General features: G+C 44.4%; 1 protein-coding gene across 1 annotated transcript in view; it reads right to left on the bottom strand.

The window, feature by feature from the left end:
* Nucleotides 1-25,433, bottom strand: part of LOC106582899 (mannosyl-oligosaccharide 1,2-alpha-mannosidase IA) — a 218,104-nt gene that overhangs the window by 112,627 nt on the left and 80,044 nt on the right. The window contains 1 exon segment of the mRNA XM_082962941.1: nt 6,638-6,734. Within this exon segment, the coding sequence (XP_082819067.1) occupies nt 6,638-6,734 (97 nt within the window).

The following is a 25,433-nucleotide window of genomic DNA, read 5'->3' as shown; positions in this document are numbered from 1 at the left end:
TTCATATTTTTAAGTAAATGTCTCTGTGTAGTTGTCCAGCAGCACTACAACCTTTTCGTGGGCAAAGAGGGGAAAGCGTGACGTCTTAAACCATGACTCAAATTTGTAAGTCGCTCTGGATAAGAGCGTCTGCTAAATGACTAAAATGTAAAATGACTCACAAAGAGAGAAGGAAAAGAAGAGAAAAAAATAGGAGGATGCAGAGAAAGAGGATGGCGAGAGAAGAGAGGCAGCAGCAGATGTGTTCTACCTCTCGATCAGGAGCTTTGACTGAGTCTGGAGTGAGAGAGAGCAGGAGGGATGTTCCAGTGACTTTCAGCATATTTATAACATGCTTGTGACAAGTAGGCTAACCAAGGATCCAATCTCACCCCATCTCTGTTTACTCATGGGATTAAATTAAAGAACACAGCATCCAATTTCACACCTGGCTTCCTTCAACATAGCACTCCTCCAGCACAGTGTGACAGTCACCCACAGCACAACCTCTCGGCTCTCTTCCCTTCCCACATGTTCCTCAGTATTAGCAAACGGAGCGTGGAGAGAGAAAACCATGTCAGATTTCCAACGGAATGGAAGTTCATTTGTTTAGTGGGATTAGCGATATTGGGTTGAAGTAGTAAGCCGATCTCTTTTCCCAGAGATTTGAAAGAATAGAGACAATTTTGAGAGACAAATTTACTGATTACTGATTTCTACAGCTATCTTCTCTGCGAATATCTGGCTGATCCATATAGGGGGATACTTATTTCACAGAGGCTAATTACGCTACTCAGATAAAGGAAGCAATTAAAAGATAAACACCAGCAGGAGTTTGGTGACCTCTAACCTCTAATAGCAGCTGTCTGTGTTATTTCTACATTTCACTGCATAATGGTACCTTAGTGGTACTGTGTAATTAGGTAGAGCAAAAATGGCAATACTATTTAGAAGATGTAAGATCTTCCCATGTGTTACAGTAGGTCAACACAGCTGCTGTAACATAGAATATACCGATATTTCTTTAAAGGATCTTTCAGGCAGCTACCATTAGGGTTCCTTACCAGAATGATCATATTGATAACCCATACACAGATGGTTACTGTTATTCCGGAGTTCCAAATTGAGCAGCAGCTGCTGAAATAATGAGCTCCTACATATTGAAATTAACATGTTTTTTTTTAGAGTTTTTTAGAGTGAAGTACATTGGAAAAAAAGCAAAAGAAAACTGCAAGACTGAATTGGAGACAAAACAAGCAACAAACAAAGAAGATAGGCTTTTGAAAAAGTAACTATTTTTCATAAAATTGTACAGTTATCTTAGCTAGCTGAATTGTTTACCAGTTGCTAAGCAGTTGCTAGGGACTCTCCTGGAAGAAGCTAGCTAGTTAACAAAGAATAACAAAGAATATCTAGTTAACAGAATAAAAGAAAGACAAAATAAGGCCAGAAGAAAAAGGACATCAAAGTGAAACAGTCCTCTAAAGACACAAGAGACAATAGTACAAGAAACAACGCTTCTATTGCGTTTATATTCTATTTCTATAGCTTCTTCAAGGTTTCCAAGATGGCGTAGCACAGTCAGATGTCCTTTGTCCTCCTCTTGTCCCGTGTGTATGTATTTTATGTCTTTTTGTCTTTTTCTTCGCATATCTTTTTGTATTTTTTCTAGAAACTCAACTTCAAAACACTCTCCTGCAACCCGCCTCACCAAATGTGGTGCTGATCTTATTTTTTTAAAGTTTTTTTCAAAAGTATTATTCACCTCGTAAAGCTACAACGCGACTCAGACCAGAGCATACCGGACCTATTTTCTCTCCATATCCCCGAATTCTACCGCAAGCTCTGGACATTTACACCTGGATTGCAGCTAACTAGCTGCTATCCGAGTGACTATTGCATAAGGTCGATTCCGGAGCAAACACCAATTATCCCGGAGCTAGCCAGCTGAAGAGTTCCATCAGCCACTCCTGGGCTACAATCACCTATCCGGACCCGTTTTACTGCCGATGCGGAGCCCCACCGGGCCTTCACGACTGGAATTCCGACGCTATCTGCCCGAGGGAGTTATTCAACTGGCCCCTCCATCGCAACGTAACCTGAACGCCCATCTGCTAACTGCGGCTCGCTAATCGTTAGCTGTCTTGAGCATATCGGCTGCTGTCTGAACAGGTCTATCGAACAATCTTCTTGGGGCACTATAACTATAACTATTTTGACAATTGGATTGGTCCCCTCTACCACACGGAACCCATTAATCTACCGACGTAAACGCACGGGGTGGCTAAAAACAGACTCCCATCTTCTGCTAGCTTGCTACCCATGGCTCGGCTAGCTGTCTGAATCGCCGTAACCCCAACCAACCTCACTACTCACTGGACCCTTATGATCACTCGGCTAAGCATGCCTCTCCTTAATGTCAATATGCCTTGTCCATTGCTGTTCTGGTTAGTGTTTACTGGCTTATTTCCCGTGTGGCTCAGTTGGTAGAGCATGGTGTTTGCAACGCCAGGGTTGTGGGTTCAATTCCCACGGGGGACCAGTACGGAGAAAAAAATGTATGAAATGTATGCATTCACTACTGTAAGTCACTCTGGATAAGAGCGTCTGCTAAATCACAAAAAATGTAAATTTCACTGTAGAGCCTCTAGCCCTGCTCATTACACCTAATCCAACCCTTCAGTTCCACCACCCACACATGTGATGACATCACCTGGTTTCAATGATGTTTCTAGAGACAATATCTCTTTCATCATCACTCAATGCCTAGGTTTACCTCCACTGTATTCACATCCTACCATACCTTTGTCTGTACACTATACCTTGAATCTATTTTATCGCCCCCAGAAACCTGCTCCTTTTACTCTCTGTTCTGGACGTGCTAGTTGTCCAATTCTCATGGCTTTTAGCCGTACCCTTATCCTACTCCTCCTCTGTTCCTCTGGCAATGTAGAGGTGAATCCAGGCCCTGCAGTGCCTAGCTCCACTCCTATTCCCCAGGCGCTCTCTTTTGATGACTTCTGTAATCGTAAAAGCCTTGGTTTCATGCATGTTAACATTAGAAGCCTCCTCCTTTGTTTTATTCACTGCTTTAGCACACTCTACCAACCCGGATGTCTTAGCCGTGTCTGAATCCTGGCTTAGGAAGACCACCAATAACTCTGAAATCTCCATCCCTAGCTACAACATTTTCAGACAAGATCGAACGGCCAAAGGGGGCGGTGTTGCAATCTACTGCAGAGATAGCCTGCAGAGTTCTGTCCTACTATCCAGGTCTGCACCCAAACAATTTGAACTTCTACTTTTAAAAATCCACCTCTCTAAAAACAAGTCTCTCACCGTGGCCACCTGCTATAGACCACCCTCTGCCCCCAGCTGTGCTCTGGATACCATATGTGAACTGATTGTCCCTCATCTATCTTCAGAGCTCGTGCTGCTAGGTGACCTAAACTGTGACATACTTAACACCCCGGCCATCCTACAATCTAAGCTTGATGCCCTCAATCTCACACAAATTATCAATGAACCTACTAGGTACAACCTCAATGCCGTAAACACGGGCACCCTCATAGATATCATCCTAACCAACTTGCCCTCTAAATACACCTCTGCTGTTTTCAACCAAGATCTCAGCAATCACTGCCTCATTGCCTGCATCCGTAATGGGTCAGCGGTCAAACGACCTCCACTCATCACTATCAAACGCTCCCTGAAACACTTCAGCGAGCAGGCCTTTCTAATCGACCTGGCCCGGGTATCCTGGAAGGATATCGACCTCATCCCGTCAGTAGAGGATGCCTGGTTATTTAAAAAAATGCCTTCCTCACCATCTTAAATAAGCATGCCCCATTCAACAAATTTAGAACCAGGAACAGATATAGCCCTTGGTTCTCTCCAGACCTGACTGCCCTTAACCAACACAAAAACATCCTGTGGCATCCCGCATTAGCATCGAATAGCCCCCGTGAAATTAAACTTTTTAGGGAAGTTAGAAACCTATATACACAGGCAGTTAGAAAAGCCAAGGCTAGCTTTTTCAAGCAGAAATTTGCTTCCTGCAACACAAACTCAAAAAAGTTCTGGGACATTGTAAAGTCCATGGAGAATAAGAGCACCTCCTCCCAGCTGCCCACTGCACTGAGGATAGGAAACTCTGTCACCACCGATAAATCCACTATAATTGAGAATTTCAATAAGCATTTTTCAACGGCTGGCCATTCTTTCCACCTGGCCACCCCTACCCCAGTCAACAGCACTGCATCCCCCACAGCAACTTGCCCAAGCCTTCCCCATTTCTCCTTCTCCCAAACCCAGTCAGCTGATGTTCTGAAAGAGCTGCAAAATCTGGACCCCCACAAATCAGCCGGGCTAGACAATCTGGACCCTTTCTTTCTAAAATTATCTGCCAAAATTGTTGCAACCCCTATTACTAGCCTGTTCAACCTCTCTTTCGTGTCGTCTGAGATTCCCAAAGATTGGAAAGCAGCTGCGGTCATCCCCCTCTTCAAAGGGGGGGACACTCTTGACCCAAACTGCTACAGACCTATATCTATCCTACCCTGCCTTTCTAAGGTCTTTGAAAGCCAAGTTAACAAACAGATCACCGACCATTTCGAATCCCACCGTACCTTCTCCGCTATGCAATCTGGTTTCAGAGCTGGTCATGGATGCACCTCAGCCACGCTCAAGGCCCTAAACGATATCTTAACCACCATCGATAAGAAACAGTACTGTGCAGCCGTATTCATTGACCTGGCCAAGGCTTTCGACTCTGTCCATCACCACATCCTCATCGGCAGACTCAACAGCCTTGGTTTCTCAAATGATTGCCTCGACTGGGGTTAAATTCTTGGGCCGACTCTCTTCTCTGTATATATCAATGATGTCGCTCTTGCTGCTGGTGAGTCTCTGATCCACCTCTACGCAGACAACACCATTCTGTATACTTCTGGCCCTTCTTTGGACACTGTGTTAACAACCCTCCAGACGAGCTTCAATGCCATATAACTCTCCTTCCGTGGCCTCCAACTGCTCTTAAATACAAGTAAAACTAAATGCATGCTCTTCAACCGATGGCTGCCTGCACCTGCCCGCCCGTCCAGCATCACTACTCTGGACGGTTCTGACTTAGAATATGTGGACAACTACAAATACCTAGGTATCTGGTTAGACTGTAAACTCTCCTTCCAGACTCACATAAAACATCTCCAATCCAAAGTTAAATCTAGAATTGGCTTCCTATTTCGCAACAAAGCATCCTTCACTCATGCTGCCAAACATACCCTCGTAAAACTGACCATCTTACCGATCCTCGACTTTGGTGATGTCATTTACAAAATAGCCTCCAACACCCTACTCAACAAAAATCTCTGAAACTGGAAACACTTATCTCCCTCACTAGCTTTAAGCACCAGCTGTCAGAGCAGCTCACAGACCACTGCACCTGTACATAGCCCATCTATAAATAGCCCAAACAACTACCTCTTCCCCCTAGTGTATTTATTTATTTATTTTGTTCCTTTGCACTCCAGTATTTCTACTTTGCACACTCATCTACTGTCAAATCTACCATTCCAGTGTTTTAATTGCTATATTGTATTTACTTCGCCACCATGGCCTATTTATTGCCTTTACCTCCCTTATCTCACCTCATTTGCTCACATTGTATATATACTTATTTTTCTACTGTATTATTGACTGTATGTTTGTTTTACTCCATGTGTAACTCTGTGTTGCTATATGTGTCGAACTGCTTTGCTTTATCTTGGCCAGGTCGCAGTTGTAAATGAGAACTTGTTCTCAACTTGCCTACCTGGTTAAATAAAGGTGAAATAAATAAATAAATAAAATAAAACTTACAGACGTAAGATCTTAAATTGAGCCAGTTTGCTACTGGAGGAAAATAATCGTGCAGCAAAAGGAAATGAATGATTATGTGCATTATGATTAATGAACATTTTGGCAGGGGTTGATACATTTTTCATAAGGGAAAATCAAGTCTAAACTTTCTAAATGGAAATGACAAACTTTAGAAGCCTTGCTAAAACCTCCAATACACTACACATTTTAAATGTCCTGCATTGCAGGAAAGTTCTCCATACTGATCAAATTAAAATCCGACATCTGTAGGGCTATGAAATACAACCAGACATCATACAGAGGTTGGATAAGGTCTCTTTTGTAGGTCTTAATTCCAGCACATGGGGAAGAGAGAAGGCTGAGTTATCACCCTTTTTGCATAATGTATGGCATTTACATGAATACTACAGTACAATTCACATTTACATGTATTTCTATTCGGGAAGACACATTATCTTATTACTACTACATGATGAGAGACAGAGAAGAGATGCCATCAAACCTCTGAGAGAAAGGTGAGCATTGTTTCACACAATGGCCTCAATACTCCACAATCCCAGTAGACAGGATGTGGAGGAAGTCAGGCGTGTCAGACAGACAAAGGCCCACCAACCCAATCCTCATTAAAAGATGATCTCACTTTTATTAAGAGCTTTATCACCGGATATCCTGTCACTCAGATGTACATGACTGTTTTTGACAAAGACTGTAAGACCTTCGCGAGCAGCTCCCCAGTAACCTGTGGGGGCCTATGGGGCCTATGGGGCCTTTTAGCTTGGGGACACAAAACACTACTCACCAAACATGTTCCCAATGTGGCCATTCCTGGTCAGGGGCCGTAGCTCGTTCTTGCCCCAGGCGAAGCTCTTGTAGTTGTCCCAGGCAAACTTCATCATCTGAAACATAAAAACAGGTGATGGGGTTAAGAACACAGGTCAGTCACTAAACTGATGGCAAACCACCTGATTCACAACAACAGCCTTAATTAAACTGGAATGGTGGCCTGCAGTAATGTCAATGACGGATTATTGTTTTGCTGTGGATTTAAGACAGGCATGCAATTATCACACATAAACCACACTGGTAAACAACGCCATTGACAATACCCCCAACTAACCCTGTTAAATCAAATTAAAAACAAGGTGGATCGCCATTCTCCTTCCAAAAACCTTCCAAGATCTCCTCAATTAAAAATAATCATGTTTTTTCCCACTGACTGATATGGTCAAAGTGATTTAATTGTGTTATGCCAACAATAAAAGTAACCAAGTTTTCTGCATTTTAGGCAGTGTAAAATGAAGTGGTTTAGGGTATCTCCAGAACAACATTTTTTATTTATTTAACTAGGCAAGGCAGTTAAGAACACATTCTTATTTACAATGACGGCCTACCCCGGCCAAACCCAGACGACACTGGGCAAATTGTGCACCGCCCTATGGGACTCCCAATCGATTCGAACCAGGGACTGAAGTGACGTCTCTTGCACTGAGATGCAGTGACTTAGACCGCTTCGCCACTCAGGAGCCCAATTGAATGATTATGACTGGAAGAGCCCATGCATCAAATGAATGCATAAATTCATGACTAGGCAGAGACTGACAGCAGCCGAGGCAATGTTTCAGGCAATGTTCTTGTTTGTTTTCTCTTCTCTAGGAGGCGATACACTTAGAGAGTTTATTTGTTAATATGTACTTTTTGTTTTGACGTTGAGTAAAGGCTATGCAAGTTCGTGCTCTGTGTGGCTGAGCTCTGTGTGGCTGAGCTCTGTGCGGCTGAGCTCTGTGCGGCTGAGCTCTGTGCGGCTGAGCTCTGTGCGGCTGAGCTCTGTGCGGCTGAGCTCTGTGTGGCTGACTTTCTGGAAACCTCCAGTACAATCACCTGGACGTCTGTCAGAGCGTTTTTTTCTGCAGTGAAATATATTGTACTATCAACGAGGATAAGAATATTAAAAGCAAATGATCTTCTGAATATGAATCAATCATAAAAACACAAAAGGAAGAGTTAAGGCCACTGATATACATGTAAATATTGAAACCAAAGCATAATTCCTACTTCCTGTAAATCTCCCACTGAGGAAATTGGCTAACCACCACACCAGAATTTGATTTGGTTGACTGACACAACAAGAAAATATTTTTTCAGAGGCGGAGTGGTAATATGATGTGATTTATATCGTGAACACTGAATGAGTCTGTGGTAGTCTCCAGAGGTTAAGTGAGAACAGGCTAGCAGCATCCATCTAAGCCCAAGACACACATGCAACATATACTGAACCAAAATATAAACCACAACATGTAAAGCGTTGGTGCCATGTTTCATGAGCTGAAATAAAAGATCTCAGAAATGTTCCATATGCACAAAAAGCGTATTTCTCTCAAATTTGGTGCACAAATTAGTCTATGACAGAGTGTTCTCACATATAACAGCGAAAAGCCTCCGTAACAGAGAGGGAAGACATTCTTCAGATCTAAAAGCACTAGCAACTGGTGAAAAAAAGGGGTCAAGGTTCAAGAAAGGCTGAGAGCTGAGCTGGTGCTACCTGGGCTTGGTGAGTTACAGCAGTAATGGAGTCAGCTCGGCTAACATCAATGAAGGTTGGGCTTTCAGAGACCATGAGAGCAGAGTGAATGGTAGAAACAGGCAGAAACAACAACATCCTGCTTTGTGGCTTAATGCAGGTTTAAACACACGTACACAAACGCTTGCTCACTCATCCACACACACAGGGATGCGACAGTCACCACAGGTGCACACTCAGTGTCATTGTTGAGCCTTTGCAGAATAGTCGTCCCAGCCAATTTGAGTGGGCATTATTTCAAAAGAAGCTTTCTTGCCTAGAGATATGCCAATATTAACGCCAATAATTTATGCAGGACCACATCCAGTGAAAGTAAAGAACTAGCTTGAGACATGATTTAGGGATTAGCATCAAGGATATTGATGGTGCAAATTTGTTTGCATGGCAATAACTCTTCAGGCAGGGCCAAAAAGACTAGCATAGGTTTTGGGTTCAAAAGAGGACACTAAAGTTTACAATACCAGACAAAATTACTTTTCCTCAGAGCAAAGGATTCAGGTTTCAGTTGAAATACACTTTTTCTAAACGCTAGTCTTGCTCTACTCCCCAGAGATAAAACATTTATTTGACATAAATGCTAGGGTTTGTAAACGTTTGAACTCTGTTAACTCTGTTAACCTTATCTGGACTGGGGAAGCTCTGCAGTTAAAGCACAAAATAACTGAGTGTGTAGAGATTGCAGAATGCAATAATTATATCCCCTGACAATGTTGTGATCAGTAGGGAGGCGTGAGATGACCAGGGTCGGAGACCGCCAGGATCACAGGCCTAACATGCCATGATGATCATCATCATCATCAGCAGCAGCAGCAGCAGCAGCAGCAGCACACACACACACACACACACACACACACACACACACACACACACACACACACACACACACACACACACACACACACACACACACACAATCAGAGACCACACCAATCGATAGCACCCACTACAGCCCCCCCCCACTACAGCCCTAGCACACTTCCACCCAGACAACCTTTCTAGGAGAGCGAATGGATGGGGCCAAACTGTTGCCAGGGGTAAATACGCTAGACACACGGCGCCTGTCGTAACTGCTCTTTGGCTCATTAATTGGCTGGTTGTTGGGCAAAGCAGTTCAATAGCAGCCAGTGATTAAAATGAATCACACATTTATCAGGATGCAATTTGCCAATTCCATTCCCTGAGGTCGGAAGTCAATGCTTTCCAACCTGATTCTCGAGGATTTTCGCACGACAACACTCGACATGAAAAACAAGATGGCTTAGAGCGCTTCAGTGAACATACTACCACCCAACAGCTTTATCAAAATCTCCTGGGAAAGATGCAGTATCACCGGGTTTTGATCGTAGCAAATACAACAAAATGATGAGCAAAGAAAATCATTACAGAGACATTTGTTTTCCTTCCATTAATGAGAAAACTCACTGTCTGATCATTTGACGAAAGGCACTGAAAGACTTTAGGCTTTCTAATCAAAATCAGCTGTAAATAAGCAGCAGCTGTAGATAAACAGCAAACGCCACAAATACACCATGGACATGCCAAGCCTGGTATGAGGTCCATTTTAGGACACCCTCAGCCTCAAGGAGGGTTGATGATTGACACAAAAAGGGCTGAGGCTGAGGGTGGCCTAAAATGGATACCATACTCTAGGTCACAACTACCCTCTCCTCTGTAAAGGGTTAAGAGAGCAGAATATTGGCCAGCAGGAAATACAACGAGCCCCTAGTGTGTAAACCACTACCCTTGGACCAGATTAAAATAAGGGGCAGCCATTAATAACTGGCAGCTGGTTCTCTTCAGCCTATCAGCCCAGCACGAATTCTCAGCAGGGCACACACTGGCCTGTCTTTACTCAGCTCTGGACAGACAGCATGGCATGCTGGGAAGAAAAAGGGCTTCTGTAATGGAGCAGGGCACATGAAGAGAAGGTGACAACAGGACCTTTAACCCTATGGTTTTTCCTGAACTAAGGCTGGGCAACGGATAGAACTGGCACTGAATGTCCTAAAGGCTAAATGATATGGTGTCCATATTAGGACAGCCTCATCCCCAAAGACTATATACACCTTCTCTTCAATTTCTTCCAGTACACACCAATCAACAGTTTGCTGTGCTGTTGCGGCTGCAGAGACAACATTTCGAGAGCTTGTGACTACAAGGTTCCATCTGCAAAAGGAAGATTCTGAGATAATTGGCTTTAAAGTTCCGAACCCTCATTGGTTTGAATGGTGTATTCTTTTAGACTTAACAACATGAATTGGGGTATTTAGAGTACAATATAGGTAGACAGCATTCAAGGTTACATCAATAACTCAATTGTAGATAGAAACGTATAGCATATGTGTTTGTGCACTCTCCAAGGTGATTCATACCTTACCCTTATTATGAATTATTAATCATCACGGCATAAAATAATGCTAGCAGAAAAACAAGCTTAAACGTTTGTATTGAGAGAGCCTGTAACGTCATGTACTAAATGGAGGGGATTGGGAGCCTGGTGGTCATTAATATAGACCAGATCTGTTGTGTTAGAATGGACATGCAACAGCAGCTCTGAACATAGCTTGTGTACCCCTGTAGCAGGGTTTTAACACACAGCTTAGCAGCAAACTGCAGTCTTTTTTTTTGGACTGGATCCCATATAGAATGTTGCTATATAAAAGTCATCCATACATTATCTGATTTTGGATAATGTATCCAAATGTATTCATTCCAAATGCTTTACTCAAAATACTCACATCAACTCGGCAAAAAAAGAAACGTCCTCTCACTGTCAACCGCGTTTATTTTCAGATAAACTTAACATGTGTAAATATTTGTATGAACATAACAAGATTCAACAACTGAGACATAAACTGAACAAGTTCCACAGACATGTTACTAACAGAAATTGAATAATGTGTCCCTGAACAAAGGGGAGGGTCAAAATCAAAAGTAACAGTCAGTATCTGGTGTGGCCACCAGCTGCATTGAGTACTGCAGTGCATCTCCTCCTCATGGACTGCACCAGATTTGCCAGTTCTTGCTGTGAGATGTTACCCCACTCTTCCACCAAGGCACCTGCAAGTTCCCTGACATTTCTGGGGGGAATGGCCCTAGCCCTCGCCCTCCGACCAACAGGTACCAGACGTGTCCAATGGGATTGAGATCCGGGCTCTTCGCTGGCCATGGCAGAACACTGACATTTCTGCCTTGCAGTAAATCACGCACAGAATAAGCAGTATGGCTGGTGGCATTGTCATGCTGGAGGGTCATGTCAGGATGAGCCTGCAGGAAGGGTACCACATGAGGGAGGAGGATGTCTTCCCCGTAATGCACAGCATTGAGATTGCCTGCAATGACAATAAGCTCAGTCCGATGAAGCTGTGACACGCCGCCCCAGACCATGACGGACCCTCCAAATCGATCCCGCTCCAGAGTACAAGCCTCGTGTAACGCTTACTCCTTCGAAGAAAAACGCGAATCCAACAATCACCCCTGGTGAGACAAAACCACGACTTGTCAGTGAAGAGCACTTTTTGCCAGTCCTGTCTGGTCCAGCAACGGTGGGTTTGTGGTGAGGACCTGCCTTACAACAGGCCTACAAGCCCTCAGTCCAGCCTCTCTCAGCCTATTGCGGACAGTCTGAGCACTGATGGAGGGATTGTGCGTTCCTGGTGTAACTCGGGCAGTTGCTGTTGCCATCCTGTACCTGTCCCACAGGTGTGATGTTCGGATGTACCGATCCTGTGCAGGTGTTGTTACACGTGGTCTGCCACTGCGAGGACGATAAGCTGTCCGTCCTGTCTCCCTGTAGCGCTGTCTTAGGCGTTTCACAGTACGGACATTGCAATTTATTGCCCTGGCCACATCTGCAGTCCTCATGCCTCCTTGCAGCATGCCTAAGGCACGTTCACGCAGATGAGCAGGGACCCTGGGCATCTTTCTTTTGGTGTTTTTCAGAGTCAGTAGAAAGACCTCTTTAGTGTCCTAAGTTTTCATAACTGTGACCTTAATTGCCTACCGTCTGTAAGCTGTTAGTGTCTTAACGACCGTTCCACAGGTGCATGTTCATTAATTGTTTATGGTTCATTGAACAAGCATGGGAAACAGTGTTTAAACCTTTTACAATGAAGATCTGTGAAGTTATTTGGATTTTTACAAATTATTTTTTAAAGACAGGGTCCTGAAAAAGGGACGTTTCTTTTTTTGCTGTGTTTACATCCCATTACATACAAAGAGATTAGGACTGTATCAAGCATATTTGGGCTAAAGAGAGCTTTTATTTTTGATTGGAGAAGCAGTGCATCACATTGGAAATGTATCAACTGCATTGAATGTAATTCTTAGAAACCCAAATGGTGCTTCCAGCGTAGATTGGATCACTGAGCTGGTGCATAACAAACACGTTATCGAACACATGGCATCGCAAGCTGTGCAGGGACCAACATGTGTACAGTCTGCACCCAAAAGAGGTAGAGAGAGAAAGCCCGGGCTTCGACTGGCAAGCCGCAACGCTTTGTAGCCTTTTCCGGATGCCTAACTATGGCAGATCTCCCACTTAGCCAGCACAGTGAGGATCCTCGTCACAATGATATTTAATCGATACCTTCATGGTTATGTGAGACCCTTCAAAGTGCCTGCTCTTAAATTATAAATCCCTCCGCATCGCAAAGACTGAAAGAGGGAAAACATTTGACAGGCATTCAGTACCCAACTACAGAGAGTTAGCATGTATGGAACGATGGAGGTGGAGAGAGGGCTAAATCAATTAGCAGGATGGCTAAGTAAAACCACTTCTTTGGCAGAGGGTAAGATTGTAGGAAAGGAAGGAAAACGTACAGTATGGTACATCCGTCAGTATCCGTCGGCGTGAAAGCTGTAAGGTGAGAGAGAGAAGATGGAAGGCGGGAGTGAGGGACGACGCATAGACTGATTAAAGAGGGTAAAACTGAACTAACAGCCATCCAGGAGCCAGTGAGGGAAGAGGAGCTTTTTTAGAGAGCAGAAGGTACTGTACACTGGTGTAAACACCCTTGCTATTGCTGACAGAAAGACAGGAATCGGGAATATTATTAATATAGCATAGGAAACTGACAGAAAGCTTTCCAGATCACACTTTTGAAGGTTATCAGCCCTTTAATGGCACTGCATTCCTTCAAAATCAGGTTCCTGGAAATCCAAGGTATATGCATGCTGATTGCCGAATAAGGACACTCACAGTGACACCATTTTTCACATCCCTGATAACAGAGAATAGAGAGTGAACAAGACATTTTTCATATGGAAGGGTACTGTGGGTTAACCACTTCCACCGTGCTGGCTAAAATAGCTCCCACCTCACCTCCATGCAGTTACAATTGTCTATTGCTTCAAGAGGGGTTTGCCTTCACTATTAAGCCCAATATCTGAGGTGAAAGTTATAGTGAAGCAAATGCCAACCTGCACTGCTCTCCTGTCTACCCCATACCTTCCTCAAACCATTCTGCCCAGCAACAGGGTAGACTTGTTTGATATGAAAAGCAATGGTCTGTGAGCCTATTGAGCCTATTCAGTCCATGTACAAGTACATACGGTCCAGAATGCTCAGTCGGTTGGAGCATGTTGCTGGAGGAGACATCAAGGTTGTCAGTTAAATTTCCACCTCACATATGTCATAAAAACACTTGCTATGTGATAATAAGTCATTTTAGATAAATGTACATTAGATGAACACATCATAATACATGAGAAGTAACAAGTGGGTTCTCAGGGGATGAATAAAGGAATGAATAAGTGCTAGCCTATTCTACACTGATACACACAAGACAGCGTCAGTCAGGCAATCATCTATCCCACGTCTTAATCCTCCATCTCCTACAAAGCTGTCAATCAAACCATCATCCGCTCTCCCTCCCGGTAAGAATGGTACAGTTCCCATCCTATCTCATTAGGCCACCCACTGCTCCCAGCGGGAATGCTGCATTATTCAAAAAAAAAAAGAGATGAGAAAAATCCCCAGACGTATCAATCCCCACTCTGACAGTTTCCATCTTCTATGTCGGGCTTCTAGCCATACATCCTCATTTGGAGGGAAAATGCGAGAATGGGGAAAAAACAGTGCATGTGCATTAGTGGAAGCTTGAAATAGATAAACAAAAGAGTGTGGAATATGGAGATTCATTGTGTTTCTTCACACACACACACACACAAACAGCAACCCATCACAGCTCAGTGTGCAAGGCAGCCATTTAGAAGTCACTTGCTTTAATCACACTCAAGTGCTGAACAGACAGTATTCAAATCCTGACAAGGCCGTGCACAATGAGAGGGACTCTGATCTCTGAAGACTCCAATGCCAAGCTACCCTGACTTCAGCAGTATCTGTCTCTCTCTGTCTGTCTGTGTATCTTTCTTTCTTTTTATCTGGTTGATACTGGTTTTATCTCTATCTCTCATACACTATTTGTCCCTCTCTCACCAATAACTTACTTTGAAGGACTAAGAGCTGGAAAATCTCTTCCTCCAAACCCCTACAACACATTGTGAGTGACAAGGAAACTGCATTCAAGATGATGTATATAAACATTACACTTCTACTAAGAGAGGAATTGTATTTAAACTGAACGAGGTGTAAGCCAGGGGCCTCCTCTGGGTCCCAGCACAGAGGGCGTGTTCACCTCTATCTCCACGGGGCCCTCGAGAGCCTAACTGTCCCACTGGGTGTAAAGAGTACCATTAACAATTATAGAGCTGGCCCTACAGTGTAGAAGACTGAGCACACACACACATACTGAACACACACAGGGCAATACGCCCTCCAGTGGATCAGACAGACAGACACAGACAGAGACACAGAGACACAGAGACAGAGAGACAGAGAGAGGGAGGGAGAGAGAGAGAGAAAAAAAACTATACGTCACCAAATAATGTATTAAAACTTATATAGACTTACACAGTTATTATGACACCTTCCTGAGGACGTCCTCCAACCTATCAGAGCTCCTGCAGCATGAACTGACATGTTGTCCACCCAATCAAAGGATCAGATATTTAATATAGTACCGATAGCATAAGATACAGCTAGCTACCACTGCAGTGCAACAAATGTGGTGAGTAGTTGGCTCAAAGAGAGAGAAAGACAATAGTTGAACAGTTTTCAACAAATTAATTTATTCAAAAATGAAGCAAATTTTGTTCACTTTCAGTTTCACTTACTTAGCTAGCAAATGCAGCTACCTAGTTTACCCTACTCAAACACCCAGCTCAAACAGAGGGATGCAATGTTAGCTAGCTGGCTATGACTATCCAACACAACACTGGAACTCTTCCAAGTCAAGGTAAGCTTTTGGTTTTATTAATTTATTGCCACTGGGGCCTGCCGGTGTAACTGCTTACTGACTATACACTGTAACGTTACTGCATGATTGTAGTGGGTTTATTAACACATTAGTTCTATTAGGTATGTTGACTAGGATGTTACTTTAGCTAATATGGTGACAACGATGTAGGCTGTGTGTAGCGGTTAGCAGTCATGATATGAAGGTTTGGTTTGGAAAGGTTTTTTCGCCTGGTCACATACAGCTGATGTGTTGTGCATTGAAGTCCACAAACGAAGGGAAAAGGTGAGAGGGGGAGAGTGCATAGAGGAGAGAAGGAATACAACGTGGCTGCTATGAAAGTGAACTGCGTTTACGCGTGATCAGGGGTGTATTAATTCTGCCGATTCTGTTGAAAAACATTTCTTAAACAGAAGCAAATGAAACAGGGATAAAAAAAATGCCTACATTTGTCCATAAAAACTATTGTTTGTCTGTCTGTCACCTACTGACAGCTAAATATAGTGAGAGCAGAAGGGACACAGTACTACTGCGGTCTCTTGCCGCTAGCAATGTGTGTGTGTGTGTGTGTGTGTGTGTGTGTGTGTGTGTGTGTGTGTGTGTGTGTGTGTGTGTGTGTGTGTGTGTGAAATGTGTGCATTGTTTATGTGTCTGTCTCTCCAAGAAACGCATTGAAACATGCGTACCACTCTATTACTGACACATGCAAGCACACACATACAGTATATACAAATACACACACACACACACACACACACACACACACACACACACACACACACACACACACACACACACACACACACACACACACACACACACACACACACACACACAAGCCACCAGGGTGGCACATTTCATCTCAATAAACACTGAAGCAGAATAACTCTGAATAACCTTTCGTTCAAATACAGTACTAGGTATGCAGTTATAATACTAGCCTAAATACAGTAGGGGTGTGTACGTAGGTGTTTATGCAAATCCCTTCCCTCCCATGTGTCTGTGTGTGTGTGTGTGTGTGTGTGTGTGTGTGTGTATCTATGGCTGCGTTTACACAGGCTAATTGGTCTTTTGACTAATCAGATCAGCTTTGAAAAAGATCTGATGTGAAACGATCTGATGTGATAGGTCAAAAGACCAATTTGTGGAAAAAAGATCAGAATTGGGATGCCTGTGTGAACGCAGCCAATGTGCATTTGTGCAAGTTTTTTTGCCCACCATCCAAAGCCAGCAAAAATACTTCACCTTTAAACAGTCCCCAACCAAATAGTATAATACTGTTCAATGTTGACCACAAAACCTCCGAAAAAAAGGATAATTTCACACCACATACAGTAAGAAGGGGGCTCCTTAAATATTCATATAGCGCGCCTCCAAGAGCTCGCTGCTGTCCGCCTTCCCTCCAGACACGTTGTGTAATGCAATTGTTATGTTTGTGCCACGAGCGGGGAAGTGTCTCTTTAAGCTGAGAAGGGTAGGGAGGATCATTGGTAATAAATCACCCCTCCACCCTGGCGTGGCAGTTCCAGACAGGAGGCCTTAACGAGGTGCTGTGTCATCACCTGGAGGGGGAGGAAGAGGGGGAGGAAGAGGGGGAGCCGATGGGGACCTCTGGCAGAGAATGCACCGCATCAGCTCCACACCTCTTCACACCCTACCTCTCCCCTCCTTCTCCCCACTCCCCTCACCAACTACCACTGGCTCCTACATCAGTGAGGAGCCATTTCCTCCCAGTAAAAAAAAACACATTTATATGGAGAGGCTCGAGTAGCCTACTGTAGCAGGACCCTGAAGGCCACCGGGGGGGGGGGGGGGGTCTAACTCAGCCGCCCAACTCAGCACAATCCTGCGGTCGATTATCACAAGACGAAAATAAAGGAGGCACCGCGACAAAGGGACAGCGGGATATACAGAGAGCTGTAAAGTAGCTAGTTCGCATAGAAATAATGGCTGTCTGCTAGCTCCACTTGGCTACTGAACGACTGAACACAGCCCTAATGGCAATTAGAGGGAGTGATTTGTTTGAGTCATACAGGTATATATATATTCAATGGAATAAAAACAGTGTGACGGAATGTTTGTTTGGGTAAATGTATTGAAATTCTAATGGTTCAGATGGCTCTGCATCTGACAAAAGGGATGCTGGGATATGCACAGCATGCTTGGAAATAATTTACCTTGTCAAATGGTGTCAATAGAGAACATGTATTCAATACAGAATGTTGAACACCCTGTCTCCTTTGGCCGCAATGCTAAGTTCACAGTAATTGTATACTTGGAACATAATAGATTTTTCTTTGCCATGGAAACATTTAGCCATCTTTTACAAGCACAACTAATTAAAAGTACATGGTCCTTGGTTTTCGCCGTCCAATTTCGTCGAACTAGAGTACTTATTTGAAATATTATCATTCACCTTATTAATGAAAAACAGGGTGGAACATTTCTGCAAATCATTTTTTTTATATGAAATCACTTTGAAACACCATTAAATCAGTCCTTCCACTGAGTATTTGCTCTATCTCTCTTAATCTCCCCCTCTCTCTCTCTCTCTCTTTCTCTCTCTCTCTCAAACACACACACAAGCATATACACTACCTATCATAGAGAATCTATTAGTTTATATCAAAATACTGCATCCCGTATTCCTATCCATGTCAAAAGGATAAAACAGCCTAATGAGCAATTTGAAGATTCTATGAGGTGACTCTCCTCTGTGTACGTGTGTGTGTACCTGTGTGTGTGTGTGTGTGTGTGTGAGCTGTGAGTGTTCGCCAGCCTCTGTGTGCGTGCATGTGTTTGCTCCTGCCTGCCTGCGTGTCTGCTCGTCTCTACCTCTCTCCAGCAGAGAACTTTACCCACTTTGCTTCCAATCGGATCATTAGGAGAGTGTGCATGGCCTGCGCCAAGAGGCCTCCAGAGTCTACAGACGTTAAGACTCCATGAAAGATTCATGCCGGGAGAGTAAAATAGCCACAAACAGCCTATTTAAATGGCTGGTTTGGGGTCCTGGGCCCTAGTGATGGTGCTGACCCGGGTTTCGGTCAGCTATAACTGCCCCCATTAGACCTCATAGGGGAGCAATGAGGAGAGAAAGAGAGAGGCACAATGGAGCTCTGTCCGATATATAAAATAGCCATGCTTATTTAAGAGCAATAGTCATTCAGTAATAAGTCCTTGTATTAAAGGCAATGACTAGGTGTAACGATATTTAGTCCAATTGGTAATTGAGGCGTTTGTTATATCTTCCCTTTGATGTGATTGGCGTATATTTTCCCTCTGGCATGCTTTAGTTATCTCTGTGAAGTTCTGTGTGGGCCGTGCCCGCCACTTTCTGCCCGCAGGACACGGAGGCGGCACTGGCTGCCTCGCAGTGCCAGTCAGAGTGGGCAAAGAGCAGGCACAGGGGAGGCTGGGGAGATGGCAGGACAGGGGCCCAGGTTCCCTGGCCTTTGTTCATCAGTGTACCCTTAACATGGTCAACTTGCCCAATGGGCACTAGGCTGCTGGACAGAGTGGGCAGACCACCAACCACTAATGGGCATGGGGATGGAGAGAAGGGGGCAAGGCTACGGAGGGAGGTCCAGAGCCCTGAAGGCACAGCAAAGCTACAAGGGGGCTTGGTGGTCATGGACAGTCATAAGGGACACAGAGATCAGGGATCGCTGTACTGGTGAGTGGGGACCCCTAGGGAAGGGGCTGTTGACCAGTGAGGCAAAATTCTATATGTGAGGGTAGAATTTCTGTAAATTCCCTGAAATGATTGTATTTGCATAAACAAATGCTAGTGTAATCCCAAAATCCACATACTGATTTATAGGATTTAATATGCAGAGGCATCAACACAACATCTTTCCTTTAGATTCCGTCTAAGCCGAGGGAGAAAGACAGTGCGTTAGTAGTGGGTAAGGTAAGACACTTCAGAATACAGTATATCATGGTTCAAGTGAGTAATTTATTTCTCCCACAACTTCAGTGGAGTTACATACTGGGGACTGTAAGGTTGCAGGTTGACAAATGCACAAAGCTAAAGTGAAATAGTCCGACTTTCGCTTCTCTTTTCCTTTTCTCCGGATCACCGGGCTGGCCCAATCGATAATCGCTGCAAGAGAAGTTGATGAACTTTGAAGCGGTGAATGTCGGTGGAAGTCAAGTGCTAGCTCTCTGAAGTTCTCAGAAAAAAAAACAATGTTCACAAAAAGGCTAAGGCCACCCTCTCTTCTCCCCTCCCCACCCCTCACCTGAACCATCTTCCTGACCACAGCTCTGAGCTCTCCCTCCCGTACGCCAACGCAACAATAAAGCATACATCAAGGGGACGAGGTCCAAAATGGTGGGCTCGTGAAAATAAATACAAGCCAATACCAAACGTGTATTATTTGAGCGAGGGAAGAGGAGGAGGAGAGGATGGAAAAAGCGGGGATAGCAGGACACGCACGGAGGAGCGGAAAGTAATTTGTGAGCAAGAAATTGCCAATTTGAGTGTGCTGCCTGGGGATATGGTTCCTCTTTATGTTCCCATGGCATGTGTTCTGTGGATAATGACAGTGAGAGGCCACGCTTATTAGAGCTCAATCCGCCAACAACCCATAACTTCAAAAGGAGTGTTTTTCATGGGGATCCACAGGTGTTTCTTTCCACTTACGGTAAACATTTTTAGAGAAGGGTGGAATGCAGCGGTCTTGTTTTAAGAGAGCGGGAGAAGTGCAAGGAGAGCAGTTTTATGTCTGGGAGGGTGGAGGGTGAGGAAACGGGACGCTGTTAATTGCCTTCCCAAATCAAGGTAATGCAAGGTGAACTGGTTCTAAAATTAGGAAGTCATCAAACTGGAAGGTCTGTCTGTCTGTCTGTCTCTCTGTCAGTATGCCTGCCTGTCTGTCATTCTGTCTCTCTTTCTGTTTGCCTGAGCAACTAGCTTTCTACCCTCCCTTACCTGTCTGAATATCACATAGCACATCACTACCCCAAACTGTCTCAACAGTTCCACACCATCCATTCCACTTACCAAATGACAGAATTAATCGTTTCATCGTGTTGACCAGCTGTCACAGTCTGACAGGCAGTCAAGTGACTGAGATCGTCAAGGGTATGACAAAACACCGCTTTCCGATTTTAGAGCAATCCACATAGGTCCTTCTATCAAAATCCAGTCAAATTGGTTGACAGATCTGAATTGGTTCAGCAATCTGTCAATCACCAGACCAGCCCATGGTGAGGTGAAAGTGTGTCCATCAGGACTTCTACCAGACACAGTTGGCATCAGTCGGTGGGCTGTTTATACCCTGCGCTGTGCCAGTCTAGCTCCTCAACCAACACGGTATGTGTCCACCATTGCTGACATCCCTAAATCAATATGAATATGGACAGCCTTGGTACCAGTCCTTGGTGTGCTTTCCCCAGACATTTAGACTATAATCAATGTGGTCTGAAAGGCATATCTGACTAACGGTTTATTACTTTAACAGTGCCATCCTCTGAACAGGTTCTCTTATTCTACCTGTCGGGTCTAGAGCCCTTTGGGGCTGCTAGCTTCAAAACACCTCCCTGCCTCACACAGTACATCAAACCCCAAGACAGCCCCTTTGAACTCTGTGGTGTCACCAGCCCAACCACTGCTTTTATCCTCAGAGAGAGAGAGAGAGAGAGAGAGAGAGAGAGAGAGAGAGAGAGAGAGAGAGAGAGAGAGAGAGAGAGAGAGAGAGAGAGAGAGAGAGAGAGAGAGAATGCGTGTGGGTGCGTCTGCGTGTGTGACTTATCCTGGGAAATGACAGAAAGTCGTGAACACTGCCATCATCTCTCAGTTTTGCCTTATTATTACTGATGGCCCGTGATGGCATTTCCAAGGGAAACAGTGTCCTAGCTTCATTTCATGTAAGAAAAGCCAGCTCGGTAAAAACACAATTTCCCTGGTCAAATTTTTCTTGTAAACATTACATTTGCATATCAGAAAAGTTCCTAAAATAAATAATTATAAAGAAAGGAGGGAATATATTCAGTCTACTGTATATAAACATTGTTTTTTCTCAGCGTGCACTGCGCTCAGCCTGCCACAGGAGTCGCTAGTACTCAATGGGACAAATCGGCCAAACCCTCCCCTAACCCAGACGACGCTGAGCCAATTGTGTGCCGCCCTGTGTGTCTCCGGGTCGCGGCCGGCTGCGACAGAGCCTGGACTTGAACCCAGAATCTCTAGTGGCACAGCCAGCACTGCGATGCAGTGCCTTAGACCACTGTGCCACTCGGGAGGCCTGGGCTGCTAATCTAAGCCTCAATCCAGGAGGAGCTTTAATAATAGATGATGTCTTTGCTCAGTCAAGGTCTCTATCATGGAAACACAGAGCCAGGTTAGTCATATTAATCATCTGTGCTAAAAAATATCTTTATGTGAATAGTATCCAACAGTCACTACAATATACAATCACATTCTGCACGTATTCCTATGACATCTACAAATCGCAAAATGCCAAAAATAAAATGGACTCATGATGCATACCGTGGTTTGGATGTACGACCCAAACAATTATTTTGAATGGTTGCCGTGGAGATATTGATTGTTGAATTCTACAGGAGAGGAAAATAGCTTTCTCGGCCTGTTCTGGCCTTTATTAAAATCAAGAGACTGATGGATACTGTTCACTCTCCATTCCACAGACATAAATGGAGGAAATCTATGTGGTTCAATATTCCAGGGACTCTTAAACCCCAAGCTGAAAGACATGTAATTGGCTGATGAAATTGACCATATGCTGGCATATTGATCCAGTTCTAGGGATTTTGTTTTTGTTCCACGGTTAAGGAGGGCTAGCTGATTTAGCTCTGCTGCTACATTGATGAATGTGTGTGTGTGTGTGTGTCCTGTGCTGATAGCATCGCTCTGCGCGGTGGCTGCAGGTCATTTCTGGAGAGCAGTTCAATCATATACTGTTTATAGAAAGATAGTGAACAATAATTAAGCATGGTGACCTGGCCGCTACATCATAACCATCATAACCATCATAACCACAGTGTTGATACGCAGCTTTAGAAACTACGCCACACACACACACACACACACACACACACACACACACACACACACACACACACACACACACACACACACACACACACACACACACACACACAAAGAAAAAAGTGTCTTTCGTGGCCGATACATACAGTCGATCTGTAGAAATATAGATCTGACATCAACGTTTCGACTCTAACCAGATTGTTGTCATCGGTTGGCCCACGGTTATGGAGAAGACGGCAGAGACAGACGCCACTCTAATGATCTGTTGAATATCTCTATGACCTGAAGGCTCCTCCTCCGCGCGGTGGCCTTGGGAAGAATGCCACCTCCCACTCACTCTGCGGTTGTTGTCATGGCATTAGACTGGAGGTTGGACAAACACTATTACAACCTTGGACAAACAGTAAAAAAAAATTAAAAACTCAGCAGTCGTGAGAAAATAATCTTTGTCAATGTGAAAGGAAAAGTGTCGGCTCTATCCTTCCAACACATTTAATTCCACCTGTGTAGCGACAGTCTCTGACTCCCACACACTGGAAGGCAACAGGGAAGCAGGGAAGCAGGGAAGCTCAGAGCCACCAAACATAACAGAGTAGTCAGGGGCCGCCAGGCTGAACCGCCGCACACTAAATGCGCCGAGAAAGTAGTTATCTGACGACAAATGGTTCCTTGGGAAGCCTATGGGCTGTTTTTGGATATGTCCACTCCTAGACTCCTAAATTGTGATGTGATGGGGGAGTTGGAGAGAGTGGCAGAGTTACAGTTTGTATAATGCCTCTCAGAGTATGTCCATTACGGCAGATCTGGAGAGACACAGAAAATAAAATAAAAATGGGAATAACATGCACGATCCACCGTGGCAGTTTTGGAACATCACATTATGTTAGTCCCTCATGCCCGTCTCTCAACTTGAATAGACTGTTCCCTCTCCTCTCCTCTTCGCTCCTCTCCAATCCTGTCCTTACCTCTCTGCTCTCCTCTCCCCTCCTGTCCTCTCCTCTCAACTTGATGCCTTTTTTTGGCAGACAACCAGTCTGTAACAGTCTAAGGTGCATTTAGCCAAAGAGAGGTATTAAGGCCATGGCCAGCCCATAACTCTCCATCTGTTGTCTATGGGCTCTACAGGTGGCTAATGGTTCTGGCACAGGGTGAACCAAGCTCAGACCAGGGCCCGTATTCACAAAGAGTCTCAGAGTAGGAGGTCTGATCTAGGATCAGTTTTGCGTTGTTGATCATAATGACTAAGATTATATAGACAGGAAGGACCTGGTCTTAGATAAGCACTCCTACTTCTACTCTTATTAAGAGAGTTTTTACAGTGACGAGAGTTGAAGGAGATTCGCGAGAGGTATAAAAATAGAAATAATGAGAATAGACCTTTTATTGTAACGAGACAATTCTGTTTACACTGCCCTGCTTGGAGAGGGTCAACTGTTTCGCACGAACTGGCCCGACAGTTGGCCCCCTCCAAGCAGGGCCGTGTAAACAGAATTGTCTTGTTGAGGCCAACGCTCCTACAGTAAAAATCGTAGTAGCATAGCAATACTTTTGAACAGCTGAAATGTGTAGGCATTTTCCTTATACTATAGACTTGTTTTACTGAGTTTTTATCTGAAATAGCAGTAAAATCTACGCCGTAGCGAAGGTAATCGCAGAACAAAAGTGAGCAGGAACGTAAGCATCAACTGCCCAGTGAATGAACAACAATTAGCTTTTCTTTCATGTAATGAAAGCCCGATGGTCAGCGGGACCACGCCTGCTCCCGCTCTCCCTCTCTGGCGCTCGAGGGCGCCAGACTGCCTATCATTACGCACACCTGCCACCATCGTTACGCGCACCTACGCTTCACTGGACCCACCTGGACTCCATCCCTGTGTTGACTGCCCCTCCTTTATCTGTCTGTTTCTTTGGTTAGATCCCTATGTCAGCATTAACGTCATTGTGTGTTCCAGTCCGGACGCCGTCCTGTGCTTTTCCATGTCCGTTGGTAATTAAAATGTTCACTCCCTGTACCTGCTTCTCGTCCCCAGCGTTGTTCCTTGCATCAATGATAATAATCTCTTATTATTGTGCCATATCCAAACCAGAGTTGGGGATGGGATGCCCCTGTTTAGTTATTAATCTACCTGGCGACAGTAGGTGTTTTTGCTTCTGCCTCTGTGTTCTTTATTTGACTTAGCAAGCGGAGAGGGTGAACCCACAGCTATTCCCAGGCAACATACTGTATTTTATCACAGAGAGTAAACAGGCTTGGCAAACAGGCTTGGCCCTGATAGTATATGTATAATATGTCATGTCTCCTTGTGTTACCCTGAATGACTCTGGATGTCGCTCACCTCTAGGAAATAGCAGCGTTAGTGGTAGTGACGACAAACGGATATCTGACAGCAGTAGATGCAGGATCTCGGTGGTGGTAAAAAGACATGGATGTTTGTGTGGTACCAGAGTTCAAAGGTGATGATATTAGGGAAGCTTACAAGCCTCTTAACCATTCACCCATTTTCATTACTCCAGGTCATCTCTCATTTGACAGTGTGTTACCTCCTGTCAAATGGCCCAATGTTGATCTATGGGAATTATGGCTGTAGCCAATAACATCAATCAGATTGATCCTGAGGGACAGGACTGACTGAGAGGAAGTTGATTGGAAGTGAAACAACAGGAGACAGAAGCTCTGCTTTGTGGCCTGAAAGTCACTATGGGATTC

This window comes from Salmo salar, chromosome 02, assembly GCF_965601325.2.
Source record: "Salmo salar chromosome 02, fSalSal1, whole genome shotgun sequence".
In the NCBI taxonomy this organism is placed as follows: Eukaryota; Metazoa; Chordata; class Actinopteri; order Salmoniformes; family Salmonidae; genus Salmo; species Salmo salar.
Note: the sequence above shows the minus strand (reverse complement) of the source record. Positions and strands in the feature narration are given on the sequence as shown.